The 27,329-nt window shown below is 42.5% G+C and overlaps 1 protein-coding gene across 1 annotated transcript in view; it reads right to left on the reverse strand.

Moving 5' to 3' along the window:
- Positions 1 to 5,041: 5,041 nt before the first annotated feature.
- Positions 5,042 to 27,329, reverse strand: part of GAREM1 (GRB2 associated regulator of MAPK1 subtype 1) — a 286,008-nt gene continuing 263,720 nt past the window's right edge. Inside the window, exons 5-6 of the mRNA XM_030213918.1 lie at positions 16,414 to 16,580; positions 5,042 to 6,543 (exon numbers count right to left, since the gene is read on the reverse strand). Of these exons, the coding sequence (XP_030069778.1) occupies positions 5,640 to 6,543; positions 16,414 to 16,580 (1,071 nt within the window). The 3' untranslated portion in view covers positions 5,042 to 5,639. The remainder of the gene's footprint in view (positions 6,544 to 16,413; positions 16,581 to 27,329) is intronic.

Consider the following 27,329-nt stretch of genomic DNA (forward strand, 5'->3'; position numbering starts at 1 on the left):
AGCAGAATCACTAGGTGGCTGGAGGGGAGGCAGGGGAGAGAGGAGAATCGCTGCATGGCTCGAGTGGGGGCAGGGGATACAGGGGAATCACTGGGTGGCTGGAGGTGGGGCAGGGCAGACAGGAGAACAGCTAGGTGGCTGGAGGGGGGGCAGGGGAGACGAGAATCGCTGGGTGGCTGGAGGGGAGGGGGTCATGGGAGAGAGGAGAATCGCTGGGTGGCTGGAGGGGGGCAGGGGAGAGAGGACACTCACACACACTCTCTCTCTCTCAGAGACACACTCGCACCCAGTCTCACTCTCTGTCACACACATACACTCGCACGGTGCTGCCAACCACGCAGAGGGGGGGGGGAGACCACAGGGGAGGGGATCCTGAGACCAGAGGGGGGGAGGAGGGGGTCCTCAGGCCACAGAGGGAGGGGGGAGGTATCTCTGTCACACACACACTCTCTCTCTCACACACACTCTCTCACAGTCAGTGTCTTTCTCTCACTCTCACACAGTCTCTCACACTATGTCTCACACTGTATCACATTCACTCCCTATGTGTCACACAGTCACTCTCACACACTCGGTCTCATACACTCTCTCGGTCTCACAGAGAGTCTGTGTATCGCACACATACTCTCTCACACTCTGCCTCACACACAGTGTATCTGTGTGAAACACACTCTCTCTCTCACAGTCACTGTGTCTCACATACGCACTCGCACACACTCTCATTCAAACACCCACACTCTCATTCTCTCACACACACACACACTCTCTCTCTCACAGACACACTCGCACATTTTTTTTGTTACATTTGTACACAGATAAAATAATTCCAAAGAGGAATTGAAAAATTTGACCATATTCGATCAACTGATATATTATCCTTATTAGGGAAAGTAAAGAGTTCAGAGACCAAATCAGGAAACAAAATTCTAAGCTTACTTATTTTACTCTGAAAATAATCAGCCAATTGATCTGCAGCTGGAATGAGCTTAGACACACACACACAGAGTACTGAGACACAGGCACATATGTACAAAGGTAACACACACACACACACAGAAGCACATGCGCATACATGCAGAAGGGTTGTTCCACATGCATTCTCCTCTTGTTTATACTACAGTAGCACTAGGAATGCAGTTTGTTTTCTGGATAGCAGAGAATCTTGATAGGCATTTGAACTTTTTATAATCTCTCCAACCAGCTACCTGATAATTAAGAATCAGTGACTCCTACTGGCAACCAGTTTTATACTTGCATATGTTTCATTAAGTGCTACAGTGAAATCTGTTATTTTAATTTTTATATGTCCAATCCAAGATAAACATTTGTTTAGCACATGACCTGATTCCTCTGAAATAATCATCAGTATGCTGGTCATGAAAAGTTTGTTTTGATCACAAATGTTCAAAGCTGTAACTACAGTCAATGGATAACAAATATGGTGCTTATTTTAAACATAATATTGGTGCTTTATAAGCCCATAAACCCGGTGGGCTGCATTTTGGGCTCAAGCCCACCCAAATCACAGCATTCTTTGCTATTGTTGGCTTTATAGAAGCAGACAGACTCTGGCTGTGCTGAAGTTGTTTAAGAGACCTGAGCCAGTGCTAAATACATGTTTGCTAGGGGAAGCAGCTTAGTGTCCAAATTAAAGAGAAGAGGTTTGGAGGGGATGTGCACGTGGGACTGGGGAATGATAAAAATAAATAGCAGTGATTGTTTAAAAATCTATAAATGTTACTGATTGAAAGTTTGTGCTGAGCATGTACACTGGAAGGAAAGCATGTCTGCAGGAACGTGTGCATGACAATTAGCAGATCTGCAGATAGCTAAAAACAATTTCACTGGCTGATGGCTCAAGTAATACGTTCAAAGAAGAATTTTAACTGAGAGGTATAGATCTGGGGGACAGAGCGCTGGGAAAAATAAAGTTACTGTCTGTAAGGAAAGTCCTTTTAGGTTTAGCTGTGTTTGGTGGAAAGAGAGCTGGTGAGTGAAATTCTGATCGCTTTTTAGTTGGTTAAGGAAAAACAGAAGTGTGTGTGGGTGCTAAGAAAAGCAAGTGAAAGTGTAACCAAAGGACAGATTCCAGAATAAAACATCCTGCTTGGGTAGGAAGGATGAGTGATTTGTGAAAATACTTTTCTAGAACATTTGCTTTAGTGAACTTGCCAAAATTTAGAGTGGGAGAGTCTCTGAGATTGTGAGAGTGGTGAATAAAATTGAATTGAAGACTTACCATGAGGAAGAAATATATAATCCTTGCAATATTGAAATCTGGAGATTTAGCTTAACACCAGAAGGAAACAAAATCTGTTCTAACTGCTATTGAAATTTGTAAGGCTGTGGGTTCTGGGGGTTTGTAGTGCCCACTCATGTTAACTCTGGGCCCATTCAAAATGTCAGGTATGCCTACGTCAACTGCCATAAACCAGCACTTAGACGTCTATTAAGCATAGCCATTTCGGATTTTACAAAGCCGGGATATAGAACTCTAAAACTAAAGAATACCCAAACAGTAAGGATGTGTGGTTTGGGAGGACTAGGGCGGGCCTAAATAATAGATGTTTATTCCCCATTTCAGAAGGGGAATGAACGTCTGTGTCAAAAAAGTTGGATGTTGGAGTTAGATCTGTTACCTAGGATGTCCAGATTTCAGAAAAGTGTTCCCCCCGTGCAGCGCTCCACAGGAGGGTTTAGAGCAGATCACCTCCTTCTCCCCCCCAGTGGTCGGTGTCCCTCCTCCCCATCTCCCCTCTCAAAGGTGAGAACTGGCAGGGGATACTGGGCTTTGTGACAGGCAGGTATGTGAGAAATAGGTATCTATGATCCTAAAATGGCTGACAACCATTTATGCTTCAGCACACAAACGTCTATGCTGCCATTTCATAACACAGATGTTCATATGCACCACAGAGATATTTATGTTCCTGCGTTGCCCCTTTTATATTTTAGAGGTCAATACTTCTAAAATGGATGCTCATGCTGCACACTACTGGCACATGAACTTTCATTTCACCAAGTATTTTAGAACAGGCTCTACCTCAGCAGATCCCGACACCAGTGGAACTTCAGACGCTCCAACGTGGGCATCTAAAGTCTGGTTTGGAAGTCCTTTTTAAAATGATGCTTCACATATATCACTCTGTTTACACATTGTTGAACTTTGCTCATCAACTTGATAGTAATTTAATTTCTAATGTTGCTGTTTTAGTTTGAGTGACCATCACTCTTTTATTGAAGATCTTTTCACCAACTGCCTTTGTAACATCATTCATAACTGAATGACTAAGAGGGGGATAATCGAACGGGGGTGCCCATCTCTAAGGACGGTCCCGTAAATGGGTGTGGCAACCCGTATTATCGAAACAAGACGGACATCCATCTTTCATTTCGATAATATGGTCGGGGATGCCCAAATCATGAAATTTAGGTCGACCTTAGAGATGGTCGTCCCCGGTTTTCGGCGATAATGGAAAGCGAGGACGCCCATCTCAGAAATGACCAAATCCAAGCCATTTGGTCGTAGGAGCCAGCATTCATAGTGCACTGGTCCCATTAACTGAATGGAAAAAGCCCTTCCCTTACAGATCCGGAAAGGAACGGGCATGCATGAAGGAAATTGCATGCAAATGAGCTGCTCGCTGTTAGCTCATTTGCATGCGATTTCAATGAAATGCTTTGATGTCCCCATGCATACCCCCCACCCTCCCACTCTGTCAGACTGTCAAAGTAATACTTTGATGTTTCTCTTATATATACTATCTGCTACCACATTTGCTTATTTCCGATCTGACAAAGAAGGGCAACCTTCGAAAGGTAATCAAGAAATGTATTAAGTTATGTCCAATAAAAAGGTATCATCTTATTTTCTTTTCCATGTTTTATTTTGTTTGATTTCTATTGATAACCTTCCTAAGGAGGGGAAGCGACAGCAGTTGAGGACTTCCTTCCCTGTGACGGCAGTTGAGGACGTCCAAAATGTGGATGTTTCTGTGAGAAGGACGTCCATGCCTTTGCTATGCTTCTGACACCCTATTTATTTATTTGGATTTTGGATCACAAGTAGCAGTAGTGGAATTTGAACCGGCCACCACTACGCCACTCTACTCCACTCCCTTGAAATTTGGCCATCCCTGTGGGGAGCAGTTGAGGACGTCCAAAATGTTTGAAAGAAGGACGTCCACGCCTTCGTTATGCCTCCGCTGACACACACATACCTCCCCCCCCCCAGGGACCTGCATACTGCCCCCCAGGGACCTGCATACTCCCAAATTTCAAGGGAGTGGAGGAGTGGCCTAGTGGTTAGTGCACTGGTCTTGAAATCCAGAGGTGGCCGGTTCAAATCCCACTGCTGCTACTTGTGATCCAAAATCCAAATAAAGAGGGTGTCGGAGGCATAGCAAAGGCATGGATGTCCTTCTCACAGAAACATCCACATTTTGGACGTCCTCAACTGCCGTTGCAGGGAAGGACGTCCTCAACTGCCGTCACAGGGACGGAGGCATAGCGAAGGACATACTCTATAAAAAAAAAAAAAAAAAAAAAAAAAGACAAAAGTTTTTGAAGGTTTTTTTTCGGGGTGGGAGGTGGTTAGTGACCACTGGGGAAGTCAGGGGAGGTCATCCCTGATTCCCTCCGGTAGTCATCTGGTCACTTCGGGCATCTTTTTGATGCTTGGTTGTGAAAAAAAATGGACCAAGTAAAGTCGGCCAAATGCTCGTCAGGGACGCCCTTCTTTTTTCCATTATTGGCCGAGGACGCCCATCTGTTAACCACGCCCCCGTCCCACCTTCGGTACACTGCCGACACGCCCCCTTGAACTTTGATCGTCCCCGCAACGGAAAGCAGTTGAGGACGCCCAAAATCGGCTTTCGATTATGCCGATTTGGCCGACCTTAGAAGGACGCCCATCTCCCGATTTGTGTCGGAAGATGGGCACCCTTCTCCTTCGAAAATAAGCAGGTAAATTAGTCTGTTTGATGTCCCTTTCAATATCAGAAAAAAATTACACAAGAAACATAATATAATAATTCTTCACTTGAGTGTTCAAAAGATATTTTATTTTATTTAAAAGTTATCCATAATGTATTGTATTTAAAGGGATTAAGTGATATTTTTAAACTTGACACCAGAAAAATAAGTGTTATACAAAAGTAGTACATGGCCCACACCACAAAACTGTTCCAATTATCAAAAAGGCAAAGGCAAAATTAAGGAAAGTCTTGAAGTTCGGCGCTTCAACCCAAATGATAAAAAGAAATCCATCTCATAGCTTTTATTTTGAGAACCAAAAATAATTAAAATGTTTTCTTCAGTTATTTAATAATAAATATTACACCTTTTGCCATAACACCACTTGAATACAAATCACTTCCCTTTAAAATGTCAATCGGTTTTTAGCAGCGGCTGAGTATTCAGTGATGCACAAGGCACACTTCTAGAATTCTATTATTTTTATTGACATACAGTACAAAATCTGTTCACCACTCGTACCTTTAAATGCATAGTAAGAATTTCTTCTACAACTATTTACAAAAAAGGCTTCTATAGTGCAAACCATTTAATTATGTACTAGACCCAGAAGTTCAGGCATATTTGCCATTTAGCTTTGTTCAGAGCTAGCTATTGCCTTTTTATTACATTTTAGGCCGCCAACCATTTATGAACTGTAATATTTTCTTAACTTGTAATTTGCTCATTTTAAAGTCCTCTGATAGGATTTCCTCTGTAAGCTGAACAAGTAAGTTCCCATCAATCTTCTCATTGACAAACAGGGATACGACATCTTCTGAGAGCCCAATGAACCTTAGAGATTTGGACACTTCTTCTATTGACAGTCCGGAAAGGTCTGAAGGCGGCTGCCAAGGAGAACCATCACCACAAGATCTTGGTGCTAGCTGAAGGTGAAGAGGAGAAGCAAAGGGATAAGAAATAGAGAAAATGTCCTGCAAGCCTTTCTTTGCACTATAGGAGTCCTCAGAAAGATCTGACATATGAGTCTGTGACTCTTCAGCACCATCGATTCTGAGGGGCAAAGGCAACGCTTCCAGAAGAGGCTTCTCATCGCTTGATTTTGGTGCACGTGGAGGCAAGGCGGGGCATGATTGGCTTTGCTTTGTGCTGCTGTCTGCAAGAATTCTTTCACCGGAACACTCTAAGGAGTAACTTGCTGACTTTGGGCAACTGATATGGATGCTGCTAAGCTCAGTTGTATTCAGCTGTGTGCACACAGTAGAGACATCACATCCACTCCACTCAAAAGGGGCTGGAATGTTTTTCTTTGGTGTGCCAGGTGTCTTTTGCCGGGGATAGCTGTAGTAGCTTCGACACTGATCCAACAGAAGATCGTTCACATTCAGGCCTTCTGTCCCACTGCAAAAGCGATTTGGCCAAGACAATCGATTGGGAAGAACTTCCGAAGATGGACTCCCAAAAGGTGATTTGTTGTCAGGATCCGCTGAATCTGTTTTCATCCAATTGCATGGGTAGCAGGAGACAGGTGTGTTCTCAGAATGGGACATTTCACTTTCTGTGATGCCACTAGACGCAAGATGGGAAAAACAATGCAAAAATAATGTCAAACCAAGAATACACAGAATATCAATAGCCATATGCTATTCAACCATATGTTATGACCCTAGTGTACACTCAGTAGTTATCAGCTTTTCTTATATGTTGAAACTATTAAGCCATAAAGGAACAGTGACTAGGTACCAATGCTAAAATGTCAGGAACATCAACATAGCTTAAGATAATTGAATTTCAACTAGAAATTGTACATAAACAATATTTAAAGTGGTTGCTGAGAAAACTGCAAAAAACTCTAGGTGGTTACTTTTTTTTTTTGCCTCATCTCGTCTCGTATAATTAGAGTTTCTAAGGTGGGATAGTAAATACTAATAAAACTTGGAAGCTTGGATGTGTTACAGGTTTAAAAAAAACCTACACTTTCTGTGAAAACAAGCAGAATCAGTCGCAAATGTGGGATTCCTTAGCTAAGAATTGGTTTCAGCAGGGGAAACAAGACAAAATGTAAAATGTAGCATCACCAAAGAGCAGTAAACTTGCTTTTGGTGACCTTCAATTCTTGTCTTTGAAAAAAATCATAAAAATGGACTTAAGATGGCTGTAACTAGGTTCTAATCTTCAAAAAGACCCCAAAAGATAGACTGTCAAAGCCTGCAGTCATGTGGAGAGCAATTCTATAAAGGGCACCTATTGGGCACCTATTCTTTGAGGAAAGTAGATGCTTGCTTCCCTTTACAGAATAGTAATGTAGGGAAACATGTGTTTTAGGCACGACCACTTACAGCAGCCAGAGAGCTGATGAAATGCTAGTGCCTAGATTGCTAAAATCGGGTATGAATTCTTGTATGCTATAATTGATGTGCATAACTGTGCACTTCCACCCATGTGTATGCCCACTTCACACTGCATGCCTTTGCATTTTGGCACTATTATACAAAACAGAGCATAGCTAGAATACTGGCATTTGTGTGTGCATCTGCTCAAATATATTGGCATTCTAGCCATTTACGTGCGTTTTTGGTGCCTTTTTGTAGAATTACCCCCTTACAGGTAATTTTATAATAGGGTGCCTACTAAAAGTGTTATTTAAGGTGACTATTTTATTTAAAAAAACATCTCTGACTCCTTTTCTTTATACAATACCAGTTAAACCGGCCACAAATTCTGCTTGATTTATGGTACAATCTTTTACACCATACTAAGATGTTAGCAAGAATGAACATAGGATCACAGTATGTTTATAATGTACACAACATATTTGAATGATCAGCCAAGCTGTGCCATTTGAATAATGCCCATACTTTTATACTGGTTAGTATTTATAAGACGTCATTTACATGCAAAAGTGGTTATCTATGCATGCAAATGACTAATATACTGAAATTTATGTGCATTTGTTAGCGCCTAAAACTAGGCACCACCTTAAAGAACTACCCCCTTACTGCCCAACTCTGCTCCCGAAGGAGGTGGTGGAGAGGAAAACTTCATCAGAATTCAAGAAAGCTTAGTTGGGACAAGTACATAGGATCTCTAAGGGAGAAAAAGGGATAGTATATGGCATGGATAGGCCATATGGTTTTTAATTGCCTACATTTTTCTCTGTTTCTATGTAATGGGATGTGAAATGTGAATGAGTGCACTGAATGCCCAGTCATATCTTTGCAAATCTTTTGTACGGAAGTGTGCCTGATATAGGCTACTAATGCATCCATATCCCAACATTATAAAGCCTTAGCATGCCCCTATAAGTTCAGACCCTCTTAAGCATAAGAAAAGAATATACAATCTACTACATTATGCCTTTTTCAATACTGTAATTCCAAGTTTTATTAGGCAAAAAAAAATCTAGTGGACTTTCTGAGATCTTTAGTTTGCACCATATATGAAGACAGCTTGTTCACCTTTACTGAAATATGGCCTTGGGAAAAAGGTTGGAAGGGTGACTGACACAAATAACCAAGAACAAACATAAATACAATAAATGAGGTAAACCTGAAAACAGTAAATTGAAACCTAATAATAGAACTACTGTGAAACAGTATCAGAAACACACATTTAACAGCACTGGAATTCAAATACCAGAGATATAATACAATGTTATCATAATACTAATTATACATCTAATAAGCATGCATTATACTTTACTGTAAGGATGATGTTAGCAGGGTAACCATACTGTGTTTGTTTTATGCCACACATCACTTAGCACTGAGATCAAACAGTTTCTCTTTGGTCTCGTCAGACCATGTCTGCTTTTTTGCAAATGCTATGCAACACTTTTTGACATCCTCCCATACATGCCATGTGGAATAATCTTGACATTGTCAATAGTCAACATTCTCCCTAGTTTTAACCAGACCCCACTGTAATCCTTCTAACGTAATCTTAGCCCTCACAGTGACCTACCTCAGCAGCTTCCTTAATCCATAGCTACTGACTATGGTGGAATGGCTCAATGGGGCAGTGTATTGATGAAGCAAAACTGTTTCCACTTTACAGTGATGGACCTGACAGGGCTCCAGAGACTATTCATTGGCAGTCTGTACATTTGACAAACTTTATCCCCGAGTTCTTTCAGCAGCTCTGTGTTCGACGTGTTTAGATCTCTGCACCAAATTTCACATCATACAACAGAAACAGTTTGATTTTTCATCTGAGAGTATTCAAATGAGCTGTACCACTGTGACTGGGCACAGAAGGGCACTATTTATTAAGGGCTTTGCTAAACCACTTTTTAGAAAAGGAGCTAATCTTGATGTGCTGGGAAAACTTTGAAGCAAACATGGCTATTAAAGTATTTCCACAATGGTTTTTTCGTTTTGAAAGTGTTGTACAAGTTGGGTAGATCAGTGAAACAAAATCCAGCTTTAATGCACTCTGAATTGTATTTTTTAGATAGGAGAATGTGAAAAATGTACAAGGGTTTGAAGACTTTTACAAGGTACCCTTACATGCTGCAAGGAACCCTGTGAATGTTCAAAAACTTGCTTTGTAAGTAAACTCCATTTACAACAATGGTCCTGCTTATTTTAGGTCTTCCTTCTTTCCAAGCTGTATTATATGGTGTTTCACCTCGTCTGCCTTCATTACTGTAAAGAATTTCAAGATAATTTTGTATGAAAATGAACATCAGGTAAACTAGTATGAATGTGTTCAATACTATGCTATATCTGAATATATGTAATTCCTGGATTTATAAATACTTAACATACTTCCTATTTGTGTATATTGTAGAACAAATTAAATCTATGGTACGTTATTGGCATTAAGGTAATTTTTATGACTTTAACAACTGGTATCCTGCTATGTTTTTATTGATAAATTTGTACTCAGCAATAGACTGTTACAACTTATGTACTCTTGCATTGCTGAAGATTATCAATAGAGTATTTAAATAACAATGCCCTCTATTATTTGGTTTCCACTCTGAAGTGTACATTTTCTCAGGATCTCTTTCAGTGTCAGAAGGTCATTTTTAGCTCTATAATTTTATATCTTTGTACTCTGTGAGGAACTACTTTCATCCACAAGTATAACACACAGGTGATCTGAACCCTACACTGAACAAGCAACCAAAGACCTTTGGAGTAGGGAAGGGCCAATGGATTTGCACAAAGTAGGGAGCCAAAAGTAGCATGCAAAAGATCTTTATTAGGAATGCAGCACACACATTTAATGCTGGATAAAATCCAAAGTAAATGTCCACCAGAAGAAACAACTGTAAAGTCCAAGGACCCAACCTGGATCCATGTTTCGGGACATATGACTGCTTCAGGGGTCACTACATCTGAGGAGTGTGGTGTTTCATGGGATCGTCGGAACCCAAATGACAACAATTCACCAACAGAGTGCAAAAACCAAATGTAGACTCACTGGTAAAATATATGTTTCACGCTACAATCGGACTTCTAGGTAGTGAGCCCCTGCCGAGGAGTGGCAGCGGCAGGAGAATCACCCAAACACAGGACAGGCAGAACAGACTTCCCGGCACCCCGGGCTGGAACTCTCAGACAAAGGCCGTCGCTGAGGCAGCGCAGGCTGGCACCAACTGGACCGGAAATAGCCCAAACTTCACCTGCACCTAACCACCGTTCCTCAGGGGTTGAGCCCCAGAGTGCGGGCGGTCGGCAGGGCTTACCAGACAGGGCAGGAAAGCAGAACTGCAGTGACCAGCAGGATAAAGGAACCAGAAACCCAGCTGGAGCAGGGCAGGCAGCAGAGTAAGCCAGGAACCAAGCCGGGTCGGGGCAGGCAGCAGACAGTAGAGTAAGTCAGAAAACAAGCAGGGTCAAAACCTAAATCAGGAAAATCTCAGCAGCACTGCAAACGACTTCCACCAAAGGAAACTCCTCTGAGGACCTCTGTTGCAAGGCAACTAAGGAACTTCCCAGGTGGTTAATAAAGACAGCCCACAAGGGAGTTCACTAGGTACGGGTACTGCTTAGTTCAAAAAAACTCCCAAAACAATCTGGAGGGCTGGAAGATCCGGACCGGACCGGACCAGCATATCTTCTGGAACATGGGAAACGGTAAACCATCAATTTCCCATATCGTCACGGTTAGTGACAATATGGGAAAGGGAATAGGAAATGGGACTTGATATACTGCCTTTCTGTGGGTTTGTTTGCAACTACATTCAAAGCGGTTTACATAGTATATTCAGATACTTATTTGTACCAGGGGCAATGGAGGGTTAAGTGACTTGCCCAGAGTCACAAGGAGCTGCAGTGGGAATCGAACTCAGTTCCCCAGGATCAAAGTCCACTGCACTAACCACTAAGCTACTGATCTTTGTTGGAGATGTGGTTGCATACGGGCTCCTTTGTGCATATTTGGTGGACCTGTCCGCGACTGATCCCATTCTGGCATGCAATAATGAAAGCCCTAGTAACTATGATAGAGGAGTCGCTGGTATGCAGTCCATCGGTGTGTTTGCTGGGACTGCATAATGAGAGTGACTCCTGGTAGAGGAGCAAATTGATGAGATGGGGGCTAGCAGCAGCAAAGTGTCTTATAGCATGGAGATGGCGGAGTACTGATCCCCCATCAATAGGGGACTGGAAATGTAAACTGGGACAATTTATAGTCATGGAACACCTCACAGTGTATCGTAGAGATGAAGAGTTATGGCACAAGAGGGGGTGGTCCCGACTTCAAGAATGCTTAGCCCAACTTTTGTAATGACTTGTTAGGATTTGAGCTTGTTCAGTAGAAGGGGGGAAGGGGGGAATGAGAGAGTGCTGGGGATGGGTGAAGGGAGGGGGGGCGGGAAGGGGGAGTTATCTTAGAGTGGGTAAAATAGTAAGTTTAAGTTTGCATGGTGTCAAAGTTTGAAACATCTGACTTTATATGTAAGGATTATGTAACGCCCATGGAGCATAAAAAGTGAAAGTAGACCATCGCCAAAGTGACAGTGGAGAGTACTAATAAGCTATGTATTTCACGAGCTACCTGGCCCAGGTCCGGTGCTTAAGGTATAATTGTATGTTTGATTACACTGCATTGCAATGTTGGCTTTATATTATGAAACTCAATAAAACATTTAAAGTTGAAAAAAAATGCAGTAGCATGCTTCTATGGTCTTCAGCAAAACTCCTGTGGATAAATTGCATTGGTTTCCAGACTTCATGTACAACTTAAGGTATAAGGTTTTTCATGTCTTACATGATAAAGGTCCTTAATATTTGTTGAAAATGTTAGCTCAGGTAGGTACACAAAGAGTAGGGGTTAGTTTGCCACACCCAAGTGCGTCCACTTTGTTATAACCAAATGATGTTACTAGATGTCCTGTCTGAGAGCCACATTGGAATACTGGAGGCTCACATCTTAGCCTTCTCTGTGGAGGCTCCCATGAAATAGAATAAATTGCCACCTGAACTCCTTATGATTTACCATTATAGAAAGCCTTATACAGTTGGCTGTTCCTTGGAAAGAGGAGTGATGGTGGTTGAGAAGTTTGTTTATGGTGTTTGGGGGGGGGGGGGGATGAAAAATGTTTAGTGATTTTTTAAAAATTTTGGGCTATATTTTTGTATATTGTATTGGAAATAGGGAGGAGGGAGGTTGATGCAGGGAGGGGTGGGAAATGTAGAGCTTAGTAGCAGGTGTCAATGGGCAGACTGGAGAGTCTAGATGGCCTTTATCTGCTGAACAGAACAAGAAATAACTTTAACAGCTGATATCCTGGTTATATAAGCTTTGACAGATGGTGGCCAAAATAAGAAGCACCGCTTCGTTAAGAAATAAGAAAAGACAATTTGCACTTGAGAAGGAGGCTTTTGGTATGATACATGGGCATGTACCTTCAAAGGTTCAATATCTCTAACCTTAGTCATTACCTCATTATGCAGCTTCTATAATTTATAATCTCTGTTGGCAGTGCTGCAAGACCTCCTATTTCTTCCCTTGCAGGAGCTTAAGAGTCAATATTCATACAACAGTTTCAAAATCTATTCATGAAAGCATCAGTTTACAGACACATGAGTGCACTCAAGAGTAACAGGGCATGAACATATAACTGAATGACAGATGAAATATATAAATCAAATATCCCTAGTGTGTGCATTTAACTAATAGATTTTCATGCAGGCAAACACTAAGCATGGAAGAGTGGATTTCTACTGCTGTATGTAAAACACAGACTCACTCTCCTATCCTGACTACCTTTAAACTAGTTATAAAAACAACTACTCCCAGGCTCAGGACTGGTCTTAGGCAGGGGAGACAGGGGCAGTCGCTTCATGCTACCAGGGGCCCCCGCTGCGGCCTTGGCATGTCCCTTTCTCTCTTTCTCCTTACCTGAAATCCAGCGTCTCTCCCTCCATCCCGGCCACAGTGTAGAAACATGAGCATTAAATACAGAGTTTATAAGTGCTGTTTCTACCAGCTATAATTTATTTATTTATTTATTGCATTTGTATCCCACATTTTCCCACCTATTTGCAGGCTCAATGTGGCTTACAGAGTTTGTTATGACATAGTGCTTCCATGATATCAGATACACTTAGTATTCTATATAGATTAAATAAGAGAAGAGAAAAGGAAGGTGTTAGGCAGGATAGTATGGAAGGTGGACTTTAATAATTAGAAGGATTGGTGAGGTAGTTTTGTGAGGTTATGGGTTCTCTTTGTTGAAGAGATGTGTCTTCAAAGATTTGCGGAAGTTGGTTATTTCGTTAATAGCTTTCAGGGCTGTAGGTAGTGCATTCCACAGCTGCATGCTCATGTAAGAGAAGGTGGTGGCGTGTATCAGCTTGTATTTTAGTCCTTTACAGCTGGGGAAGTGCAGGTTGAGAAATTTGCGGGATGATCTTATGGCGCTCCTGGGGGGCAAGTCCACGAGCTTTAGCATGTAGATCAGGGCGTCTGCATGAACGATTTTGTGTACAATCGTGCAGATCTTGAACACAATGCATTCCTTGAGTGGGAGCCAGTGAAGTTTCTCTCTTAGGGGTTTTTTTTAAAGCTGTTTTAATGATATTCAAATTTTATTTCATGATATTTATATCTATATATGGGAAACTTTCGAATAAATGAAAAGCTGTCAATTAAGTACAAAATAAATATTTTGTCCTTCATCTTTTAAAGCACTATCTATCCAATTGGAGGAGCTTTTGACTTTTTACAGATGGACCACGCATAGGCAGTTCCTCATTTCTAATAATCTTTTGCTATTGTTTTGGGTGAGTGAAAATGGTGTCAAGCTCTGCCTACTGGCTTCAGCCCATATAATGGGCTAGATAGGTTTCCTATGATAGCATTGTGCTTATTTGAATTAGTTTTTCTATACAAGTTTTGCTTGATTTGTCTATTTGAAATTTCATAAATTAAACATTTTAAAACACATCTTGTCAACAAGGGCAGGGCTAGGTGGGGGCAGGGGGCCCCATCAAACTGATCTGCACAGGGCCCCGCATTTGCTAAGACCGGCCTTGCCCAGGCTGGTAGCCACTTCAGCAGAAAAATGAGTTTTGAATTATAAAATAAGCATAGCTCAGTTTGGTTATGCATTGCTCTAAACGTTCAGGGGTGCACGGATCACAAGTAGCTCTCTGGCTTCAGGCTGAATTAAGGTTACTATACGTCCTCTTTTAAGAGGACATGTCCCCCTGTTGAACTTCTTAAAATACGTCTGCCAGATTTTTAATTCTTTAGGAAAATATCTTTTTCTTTTATGTGCCTATGACCAACACACCTACTCATACAGGGTAGCGGGCTTACCACGTGCAAATCTGGAGCTACTGCCGGCCCAATGCGGGTGCTGCCGGCAGTTCTACCTCCAGTGCGCGGCATTTCTGTGCTAGCGGAAATATTTAAAAAAAAAGATTTCCATAGGTGCTAACTTGGCAGTAATTGGGCAGCATCGCATGCTACCTGGTTATCGCCAGGCTAGCGTGGGAGCCCTTACCGCCACCTCAATGGATGGCGGTAAGTGCTCCCCCTCCTGCATGGCCACATGGTAAGTGAAATCTTATCACAAGGCCATTTCTTTTTTCGGCCTTTTTATCCGCTGTGGTACAAAGGGCCTCAGCTATGGAAAAAACAGCCCCCGCCACTAGCACAGGGCATAGGCGCCCCGTATAAGAGGCTTGGGGAGGCTAAGCCTCCCCAGCCCAATCGTCGACTTCCGCTTGTGGTGCAGCCCACCCTCCCGCCCCGCGCATTTTCATCTTTTATTTCCATGGCAGCAACGTCAATGAAGAAAAAGACTACAGGCTCGCCGCCAGCTTCTCCCTTCTCTCTGCACACAGTGTCCCGCTCTCGCGGAAACAGGAAATGCATCACCGCAGAAGGCGGGACACTGTGTGCAGAGAGAAGGGAGAAGCTGGCGGCGAGCCTGTAGTCTTTTTCTTCATTGACGTCGCTGCCACGGAGCGTATGGAGGTAAGCTCCGCCCCCTTTAGCCTCCCCAAACAGTTGGGCTACCGACCGTCTATGGCACAGGGCACTTGGTGGGGGCTGCCGCGGACGTCACCCCAGTCGTGAGAACAAGCAGCCTGCTTGTCCTCGGAGAAAAGGGAGAAGCTGGCGGCGAGCCTGTAGTCTTTTTCTTCATTGACGTCGCTGCCACGGAGCGTATGGAGGTAAGCTCCGCCCCCTTTAGCCTCCCCAAACAGTTGGGCTACCGACCGTCTATGGCACAGGGCACTTTTTACCATAACTTAGTAAAAGGGCTCCATAATGAGAGAAACCATCTCTGGCCTATTAGTCAGTATGGACACATGGGGGTGGCTACACAGAGAGAAAGGCATTGCTGATCTCCTCTCTGTTTCCCTGCTGGTTGAATCTGTCAAAGGAATTTTGGTTTGTGCAGCACAACTTTAAGCATATGTCAGGCAAAGATTTTCACACGTATCTCGGAAGTCAGCCAAACTTGTTGAGGGATATCTACTTTTTTGATAAGTACGCTTGGACTCGCGCACTCGGTCAAACTAAAATGTTTTGAAAAGTAGTTTATTGTCTACTGCTGTTCAGACAGTCACTGTTTGATGTGTTTTCATAACTGAAAGCCATTTACACATTTGCTAACGATTAAATATTTCTTTAGCAAGGTAGCAACATGTTTTATTTCTGTGTCCTTTTTTTGTCTCTGCAAATATGGTAACCCTAGGCTGCATGTCACATGTGGTGATATGCAACTTTGGAACCAGCCTCAAGTTGCTTCCAAGCTTCAAGATGTTTCAGTTTTTGTCCTGCATAACGGGGGGGGGGGGGGGGGGAGGAAAGAGAGAGAGTAACATCACTGAAATAGAAAACACGTCCATGGTAACCACGGCATCCAATGTAGGCAATGAAATTTAAAGTATTGTTAAAACATATTTATATACAGAGTAAGATGTGTTTTTCCTGTTATCATAATCTGGTAGCAGAGGTTGCACTTACATGCTATGTAGTCCTGAAGAATAATAGGACAGGGTAGGACTAGGAGAACGAGTCTGTTGCCGTGCTGGTTTTGATGTGCGAGCGGGAATGGAGGGACTAGTGGAGGCTGGCTTTGAACATCGTGGTGGAACAGGTGGGGCATTCAGAAGCCTGCACTCTTCCCTTACCTAGAATGAAACAAACGTCCTGTTTAGCATTTCATCATCTGTGACCTAACAAAAGACTAGCCACAGTTAGTTCAATCAAAACTCCAGCTGGCCAGCTTCCTACTTGAAAAGGAGGGCAAGGGGGGAAAAGAGTTTATGAATCAAGATTCACATGAAGCAAAACAAACTTTTAAAGGGAACCTTGATGTCATTAGATAACGTCAAAGGTTGCTAAAGAGGGATCAATGTGCATATATGGAAATGATTTACTGGAAATCTCCTCAGCACTGAACTCATTTATTTACTCTTTGAAATCCTAACAGTTGCTCTTTCCCTGCTTTTAACTTGAAAAAAAAAAAAATACAAGTAATGCTAGCTTTTTGCTTCTCTTGTTACTAATTGACAAACACAGGCTGTATAAAACATTTCACCTGGAAATCAAGTACTACAAACTGCAAACAAAAAAAGAACATACATACATATCCAATTACATTTGACAGACTAGCCCTTGCATTAACTCAATTTCTCTTTAACAGGTATGTTATTTTTCCTTCTAGCAATTATTCAGTTAAAAATGACTTTATTGTATTTCTTCAAATATATTTAGCAATCAAAGCAACTGCTGTATAAATAATGAAAGGTAGATAAAGCATTTACTGCCATTTAGTGGCCTGTCTCTATGAGATGAAAACCCGGGGGGATATCAAGGGCCATTAATCAAGATGTGCTACTCACGTAAATGCACCGTAAATAAGGAAGCATTTGATTATTATGGATGTTTAATATATTTTTCTTATGCCATTAACCAACCTACAGACAGACGGCATTATTACCCATCCTATATTGTGGAGGAGTAGCCTATTGGTTAGTGCAGCGGACTCTGATCCTGGGGAAGTGGGTTCGATTCCCACTGCAGCTCCTTGTGACTCTGGGCAAGTCACTTAACCCTCCATTGCCCCAGGTACAAATAAGTACCTGTATATACTATGTAAACCGCTTTGAATCAGGGGCATAGCCAGACTTGGGTGGGAGGGGGGTCCAGAGCGCGAGGTGAGGGGGCACATTTTAGCCCCCCCCCCCCGCCACCACCAATTTTTGACCCCCCCTCCCGCTGCCAACCCTCTTGACCCCCCCCGCTGCCGTCTACCTTTGCTGGCGGGGGACCCCAACCTCCGCCAGCCGAGGTCTTCTTCCGGCGCAAGGCTTTGTTCTGTTTCTGTGAGTCTGCCGTCCTGCACATTGTACGTGCAGGACATCACACTCACAGAAACAGAACGAAGCCTTGCACCAGATGAAGAGGACCTCGGCTGGAGGGGGTTGGGGTCCCCCGCCAGCAAAGATAGGTGACGGCGACAGGAGGGCGGGTCGAGAGGGTCATCGGCAGGGGGGTCCAGGGCCAAATTTATGGGGTCCCAGGCCCCCATGGCCCCACATAGCTACGCCACTGCTTTGATTGTAGTTACAAAAAAACACAGAAAGGCGGAATATCAAGTCCCATTCCCTTCCCTTCCCCCATCCTATATATGGAACAGAGCATATATTATTTTTTTAACACTTATGGAGTAATTCTATTAACAAGGCAGCGCCATTTAGGTGTGTCCTGAAGCTGCACGGTAGGTGCTTATTCTGTACTGGAAATTAGGCACCTAGGGCTGGATCCAGTAAATGGTGCTCAAAATTCAGCGCCCCCCCCCCCAAAAAAAAATCAATATCAATGCAGAACCAGGGGCATAGCCAGACTTCGGCGGGAGGGGGGGGGGTCCAGAGCCCGAGGTAAGGGGGCACATTTTAGCCCCCCCCCCGGCGCTGCTGACCCTCCCCATTTTTGACCTCCCCGCCGCCACCACCACCAGACCTTTGACCCCCCCCAGGGCCAACCCTTTTGACTCCCTCTTCTCGACACCGCCTACCCTCCCCCGATGCCGGGTACCATTGCTGGCGGGGGTCCCCAACCCTCGCCAGCCAAAGTCCTCTACTCCGGCGAGGCCGTGTTGCTGATCTGCAAGGGCAGGCTTCTGTTTCTGTGAGTCTGACGTCCTCACAGAAACAGAAGCCTACCCTTGCAGATCAGCAACCTGGCCACGCCGGAGAAGAGGACTTCGGCTGGCGGGGGTTGGGGACCCCCGCCAGCAAAGGTACCCGGCGGCAGCGGCGGGAGGGGGGTCAAAGGGGTTGGTGGCCAGGGCCAAATCTACGGGGGGCCCATGCCCTCGTGGCCCCACGTAGCTACGCCCCTGTGCTGAACGGTATTCTATAATAGGTGTTCCATGATCGGTGCCCTTTATAGGATAGCGAGTGGTGCCAGAATCCGTGCTCAACTTTGGGCACCAGGAGTTACACCAACTGAAACCAGTTCCACGCAGAAAACTTAGGCGCAATTCAATAAATGGGCACGTGCGTTTTCAAGTAGATCTGCAGTTCCTGCCTTATTTTGGCATCTTGCATCCGTTAGAATGCTTTTTCTCACAAAACTACTGCCTAATGTTCCAGCGCCATATACAGAATTCCCTTGCTAGTTTCTGCAACAGACTACAAATAGTATCTGAGCACCTAACGTTTAGCTGCCTGTAGTTACATAACAGAAGCCATACTGGGTCAGACCAATGGTCCATCTAGCCCAGTATCCTGTTTCCAACAGTGGCCAATCCAGGTCACAAGTACCTGGCAGAAACCCAGTTAGAAGCCACATTCCATGCTACCAATCACGGGGCAAACAGAGGCTTCCCCCATGTCTTCTTAATAGCAGATTATGGACCTTTATTCCAGGAACTTGTCCAAACCTTTTTTAAAGCCGCATATGCTATCCACTGTTACCGCCGCATCTTCTGGCAATAAGTTCCACTGCTACACCAGCCATAGAGCTGGTGCAAGCCTGGACGTCTAAATACAGCAGGGGTGAACCTAACTCTCAGTATTCTGGAAGTTATCTGGGTAAAGGCGAGCCCCATTTAAGTCCCACCCATGCTCTGCCCTGTAGCTAAGTAAGTTGAGTGGGTATTTGTGGAATAGCGCCTAGGCACCCTGCTTGCACTCAGGTAAGTATGTGACCATAAACTCTCATAAGTGCTATAGTCCAAACATTTATGCACGTAACATATAAGTAAATGCGGGTGCCTCAGTCACAGAATTGCCTTTTTAATTCTCTTTACTCGATTCACTATTCTAACCAGTTGATAGCAAGAGATTAAGGGGCCCATTTACTAAACCGCATTAGGCGCTGCACAGTGAAAAGCACTGACACGGGAGACATGACTATAGGCGGAGAGTTGGCGTGCCCTGTGCTAATCGGGTAGCGTGGGCACATGCTGTCCAATTACTGCAGACTTAGCGTGGGAGCCCTTAGCGCCTACAAAATAGGCGCTAGGGGCTCCCACGGTAAATGGCTATATGCTAATTGGAAAATTAGTGCATGGTCATTAAAGAAAAATGTGGAAATGCAGCCATTTTACTGCCATGCACACGGGAAACCCACGTGCTTACAGCAGCACTGGCCACATTTTAGCGTGGCTTAGTAAAAGGGCCCATACATTTCATGCAGAATTTATTTATTTTATTTTTGTTACATTTGTACCCCGCGCTTTCCCACTCATGGCAGGCTCAATGCAGCTTACATGGGGCAATGGAGGGTTAAGTGACTTGCCCAGAGTCACAAGGAGCTGCCTGTGCCTGAAGTGGGAATCGAACTCAGTTCCTCAGGACCAGAGTCCACCACCCTAACCACTAGGCCACTTTTCTACTGAACAAATTTCAAAAGTTTGGGGTATCTATTTAGACATCAAAACTCAAAAATTCACTCCTGCTATATACTCTGTAGGTTGATGCAAAACAATGAACTATGATATATAATTTGTATAGATAAAGTAGCCTCAATGGCCCAGGGAACCTTAAATTAGGACTCCACTGAATTGGCCGGCATCATAGGCTCCTCCTGCCTTCCGAAAAAAACCCCACAAGTGTTAAAAAAACTCCCAGTCTTTGGGGAGAAAAAGGCACTGTGAACTAAAAAAACGGAAAGTGGAGTATTTCAATTTCTTATTAAGAAGTCCAAATAAATGCTCAACACTACAGAGAATATTAAATGGAAGAAAAGAACTTATATAATCACTTCAAAACCTCTTAATAGTGTGAAAAAGTTTTTCTAAATAGAAACACAATTGTATAATGAACTAATCTACTAGGATCCACTCTAACATTCACAAGACAATCACTTATCTTGAAACGTGGATACTTTTATCTCTTCTATGTCCAAGATGACCTGATTCCACGTTGTCATCAAGTAAGAAGTTCAATTAACTTGTTCAATGCTTTAAATCACACATAGCTCCGGTTATAAAGTTGAGTCTTTTCAAAGTGGGTAATACTTAAAAAAGTATTTCTCTCACTCGCATTGTCTAAATAACATTATCTCTAGAACCCCAAGTTAATGAAGTAATAAGAACACTTTTTAAAAACAAAACTTCGACAACTTCGTACTCAACTTACTCATTGTCAAAACCTCATTTTAACTGCTTATAATATTCTCCTCTAAGACTTTGCTATTGTAATTGCATTAACTATGTAAGCCGCATTGAGCCTGCAATGTGTGGAAATGTGCGGGGTACAAATGTAATAAATAAATAAATATACACTCTGTTTTGAGACAAACATTTTTCCATCTTGGTTCAAGTACTTATTCTGTCACACGTGGACTAGTAATGGCTGGTATTGTTCTCTTTCTATCCAGCTATCTTCTAAACTTCAAACCCTTCAAAATGCTGCTGCCAAAATGATTTTCCATTCTTAAGAAATTTGTCAGGGCAACACCTTCTTTGATTTGTTTGCATTCGTTGCCCTTCAAGGCACATATTACTTTTAAGTTAGCTTGTTTGGTATTTAAACTATTTGATGGCTAAAGCCCAGAGTATTTGGTAGGTTTGTTTTCATTTCCTTTTCATTCTTATGTTTCTTGAGCAGGGACATCTTGGCTTACTTTTCCCCCATCTTTTTCCGGAGTAGAGCTATAAGAGATTATTGGAGAAATCAGCACTCTACCAGGCAGTTCAGATTTAGAGGCCTTACCAAATGAGTTAACAACTGTGTTTTCTTACTCGGCTTTTTTGAAAGAAATTAAAACCATACCTATTTAGGAAACATTTATTAGCATAATTTTCCCCTCTTTTTCTCTGTTATACATTCAGGGGTCCTTTTTTAAAGGCGAGTTAGGGTTTTTAGCTTGTAATAAAAATGAGCATTCGCTAAACGTTAAGGACACCCATATATTTCTCTGGGTGTCTCTAGCGTTTAGAGCCACTAAAAACGCTAACATGCTTTTGTAAAAGGACCCCTTAATTCTTTTATAATCAACTTGGAGCCTTTTTTGGGAGCTGATCACATTGCAGAACAAGCAGAGACAAACTATAAGTGATAATTATTGACACACTAGAAAAAAAAAGAAATTGTATAAAACACCATCATAATGAGGTACAAAACCTAACACCTTTCTGAAAAATTTGGGGAAAACCTTTAGAAAATCAATTAGCTTTGGTTTACAATATGCATTTGGTCTGCACTTATAAGACTTTAGGCATTCATTTCCACAGAATTAGCATCATACTAGAATAAATTGGTATGGTTTTCAAGTGAGTCCAATTAAATATACAGAATTAAAAACCAGCAAACAAGTTGTAGGTTATACCTTTTCATAGTAGACTCCTCTACGTATGCTGGGGGCTTTACAGAGTTGCATTCCCTTTGCTCAGTCAATGTAAAAGAGTATATAAATTCCTTGAAAGCTTATCTAGCTCTATCAATGAGTACTGCCTACAGTTTATTTACTGCCACAAACCATATTTTAAATAAGTTTTATTATTATCGTACATACTCGACTATAAGCTGAGATTTTTGGGCTGTCTGGGTCAAGTCAGCACATCTACTTCCTCCTCCCCTCCTGTGAACGGAAACGTCTCTCTCCCCTGCCCTCCACCAGTTGGGACTGGCATTTCTCTTTTCTGGTAAGTCTGGATGCTGACACTGACACAGACGTAACTACAGGCAGGGCTGGTCAGAGCCTTAAGCATCTGTACATGATCAAGGCCTGCCAGCTCCCGAGGGGCCGAATGGAGGGGAGGGAAGAAAGAAGTATCAGTCACTGCGGGAGGTAGGAGATGGAGAAATGACGGTCACTGTGGGAGGAGAAGGGAGAGGGAGAGGAACGAGGGAGAGAAATGCCGGTCACAATTGGGGAGGAATACTTGAATATAAAAATGTTACCTTGTCTTATATTCAAGTAACATATAGTAACATAGTAGGAGATGGCAGAAAAAGACCTGTACGGTCCATCCAGTCTGCCCAACAAGATAAACTCATATGCGCTACTTTGTATGTATACCTGACCTTGATTTGTATCTACCATTTACAGGGCACAGACCGTAGAAGTCTGCCCAGTACTAGCCCTGCTTCTCAACCACCGGTGCTGCCACCCAGTCTCTGCTAAGTTTCTGAGGATCCATTCCTTTTGAACAGGATTCCTTTATGCTTATCCCACACATTTTTGAATTCCGTTACCGTTTTCATCTACACCACCTCCCGCGGGAAGGCATTCCAAGTATCCACAACCCTCTCCGTGAAAAAAATACTTCCTAACATTTTTCTTGCGTCTGCCCCCCTTCAACCTCATTTCATGTTCTCTAGTTCTACCATCTTCCCATTTCCGGAAAAGGTTCATTTGTGGATTAACACCTTTCAAATATTTGAACGTCTGTATCACATCACCCCTGTTTCTCATTTCCTCCAGGGTATACATGTTCAGGTCAGCAAGTCTCTCCTCATACGTTTTGTAACGCAAATCCCATACCATTTTTGTAGCTTTTCTTTGCACCGCTTCAATTTTTTTTTTTACATCCTTAGCGATATGGCCTCCAAAACTGAACACAGTACTCCAGGTGGGGCCTCACCAACGACTTGTACAGGGGCATCAACACCTCCTTTCTTCTGCTGGTTATGCCCCTCTCTACGCAGCCTAGCATCCTTCTGGCCACGGTCACCGCCTTGTCACACTGTTTCGTTGCCTTCATATTTAGTTAGATCACCTTCATTAAACAATATATAAATATTTATACATTTACATGGGTTATTAAACTGGGTTAAGCTGTAAGACAGTATCACGAAAAGCGGTAGTGCACGGTAAAAATTCTGAGATCCCTGCTAGGGGTCATTGGCACTGTTTTGGATAACAGCGCCAACTGGGATTCTCTGAATTACTGATTAAGCCACTGGGGAAGACTAGGGGTGTGTCAGGGAGGGCAGGGCTCTGGGGTGGGGTTTATTACAGGGATGGGCTTGGTATGTCAGGGGGATTGGCCTTTCAAAGGAGGCAGCGGGTTCAGTGGGGAGTGGAATTTGTTGAGTGGAAGGTGACAAAGAGTAGTGGTAAATGAAGCCCACTTTGAGGAAAAGATGTTACCAGTGGTGTGCCACAAGGCTCGGTTCTTGGACCGGTTCTCCTTAACATTTTTGTAAGTGATGTTGCTGAAGGGCTACCTGGTAAGGTTTGCCTCTTTGCAGATAGCAGCAAAATCTGCAATACAGTAGATACCCATGATGGTGTGGATAGCACAAGGAGGGACCTAGCGAAGCTTGAATGGTCCAGAATTTGGCAATTAAGATGAATGCTAAATGCAGATTCATGCATTAGGGCTGCAAAAACTCGAGGGAGTATAGTTCAGGGGTGAAGTACTTCTGTGAATAAAGGAGGAACAAGACTTGGGTGTGATCAAATGTGATGATCTTAAGGTGGCCAAACAGGTAGAAAAGGCAACGGCGAAAGCTAGAAGAATGCTTGGGTGTATAGGGAGACAAATGGCCAGCAGGAAAAAGGAAGTGATAATGCCTCTCCATAAGTCTCTAGTGAGATCTTATTTAGAGTACTGTGCACAATTCTGAAGACTGCACCTTCAAAAAGATATAAACAGGGTGGAATCGGTCCAGAGGGCGGCTACTAAAATGGTCAGTGGTCTTCATCATAAAGGACATGGGGACTTAAAGATATCAGTACGTATACTTTAGAAGAAATGTGGGAGGGGAGAGGTATCATAGAGATGTTTAAATAACTCTGTGGCATAAATGCACAATTGGCAAGACTCTCTCAATTGAAAGGAAGCTCTATAATGAGGGGGGATAGGATGAAGTTGTAAAGGGACAGATTCAGGAGTAACCTGAGGAAATACTTCTTCATGGAAAGGGTGGTGAATTCATGGAATAGCCTCCCGGTGCAGGTGGTGGAGATGAAGACTGTATCTGAATTCAAGCAAGTTTAGGAAAAGTACATAGGATGTCTAAGGGAAAGGAAGGGATATTAGATGGCATGGATGGGGAACTGGATAGGCCATATGGTCTTTATCTGCCTTAATTTTTCTCTGTTTCTATGTAAGTCCAAATCTGTGAGCCTGGACTGGTTTTTCCACAGGATACCTAAATTTGCCTGCTTATAACCTCTCTCATGATGAATTCTACAGGCGGCAAGAACAAAAATGGATGGCTCATTCTTGACATAGTCCAATATTGATGCTGAAGAAATATGTGATGCCGTTATCTGTCCTCATGCAGCACCTACAGATTCAATAGAGGTTCTAGAAAATATTTAGTAGCATTGGGGGGATGCCATATGTTATTACTATGTTTTATAGTGATATATGCATCTGTGCTATGTATTTGTGTCTGTGGGTGTATTCATGTTTGTAGTGTGTAAATGTATGCATATTTTGCTTGTATCTGAAGATGTATCTGTCTGTTTGTTTATGTGTATATACCTGTGTGCGTATACCTGTTTTCGATCTAGGTATGCTTGTGACTGGGAAAATAGAGAAGAGGAAAAAGTCAATATGACAGGACCAATTCTCTAATGTGTGTGGATAGATAGATAGATAGATAGATAGATAGATAGATAGATAGATAGATAGATAGACAGACAGACAGACAGATCGATCTGATAGTTGTTTTTTTGTATGAGATGTCAAATTTGGTTCTGTTCCATTATGTTTTAGGAGTTATTTTGTCCACAGACAGAAAGACTATCCTGACCCCTTATGTATAATTTCTTTTAAACATTTTGGTCTGGAATGAATAAAAATCCTTTTTGGGCTCCCCCTGTTTATATATAAGATCAGTGAAGGAACAGACTTAAGAGAAGGAAAAAGCAAAGAATTAAATTTAAAAACACTAATAAAATTAAAGAATTCTATATTTTTCCACTTCATATATTTCCATTATTCTTAGTTATAGAGATGTTAGTTCTCCACACCAGTGAGGCCATGTTCAAGGTTAACTAAGTGAATACATCTTTTCACGACCAGAACTATAGGTAAATGATTCTTCTGAATGCTTTTCATTAAAAAAAATTGTTCTGGGTAGTCACAAAACTCATTAGCTTTAATTCATTACCACATGCTGTTTTACGGAGCTTTCATCTAACTCAGCGTAAATGGCTATAATTTAATCGCTTTAACAGAAGGAAGCTTCAGTTATGTGTAAGACATATATCCATGAAATTTTGCAGTGACCATTTCCTATCCTTCCTAGGCTTATAGGTTCATCTTATATCTAATCCTATTTTTAGAGATAGAAATAAGGGTCAAAGAACAAACTGTAGGTGATAACTTATTTTTACTGAACTAACTAAATATACCCCTTCTAAGACAATGAATTTGAGAATTACATAAACCCAGTGTCAATGCTCTCTTTTTTTCAACAATGAAGGAAGCATAACTTTTGAAATCTAATCAGAGATTAGCCCCCAGGGGGTTGTGATTCTAAAGGAGACAAATAGAGGGAAAATCTCTGTGCCTCTTTCTATGTACTCAAGGGAAGGTGGACGGGTTTTCTCTCTGTGCTGGGATAACTGAAATTACAGGACTTGGCCAATAGAGGGCTCAGTGGTATCTCAGCTTTGTGGAATCTATGAATCCCATCAGAGAAATAAAGGTCACAGATCACAGAGGGTTAGGGGAATACAGCATGGTTTCTGTGGAATTTGTGAATCCTGTAATACAGGTTGCAGATTACAGAACACTGGAAAGTCATAAGCGAGTTAAATTCACCGAAATGTATATTGTGTTTTTTCTGAGGAAAGGGGAGAGAAAATCTTACTCATTAATATCCTTTTACCCTAGACGGAGGTACCATGCACCATATATATAAAGGCCCAATGGAGCTGGACCCAGCTCTGTCAGGTTGGACCCCAGAATACAGAGAAGCTCCTTAGGGGGAATTATATTAGATTACTCCTGAGACGTTCCACTTTCATCATCATTTTCAGCCTCTCAATCCAGAGATTCATTTCTGTTGAAAATGAGGAATATGGTTAAATAGAAGTTAAAAGGGTCAGCCGCAAAGGTTAGGGCTTTAAATCAGGCATGGACATTGTTTAAAAATACCATTGTGGAAGCCCAGACCAGATGTATTCCAGATATTAACAAAAGTGGAAAGAAGAGCAAACGATAGCCAACATGGTGAAAAGGTGACGAGAAAGAGGGTATTAGAGACAAAACAGCTTCCTTCAAAGGATGGAAAAAGGATCCAAATGAAGAAAATAAGAAGCAACATAAGCAGTGTCAAGCTAGATGCAAAGCATTGATTTGTAAAGCTAAAAGAGAATATGAAGAAAAACTTGCCGTGGAGACTAAAACTCATAGTAACACCTTTTTTAGGTACATCAGAAGCAGAAAGCCTGTGAGGGAATCCGTGGGACTGTTAGATCATGATGGAACAAAAGGGGCACTCAGGGAGGACAAGGCC

The sequence above is a fragment of the Microcaecilia unicolor genome, chromosome 1, assembly GCF_901765095.1.
Source record: "Microcaecilia unicolor chromosome 1, aMicUni1.1, whole genome shotgun sequence".
NCBI lineage: Eukaryota > Metazoa > Chordata > Amphibia > Gymnophiona > Siphonopidae > Microcaecilia > Microcaecilia unicolor.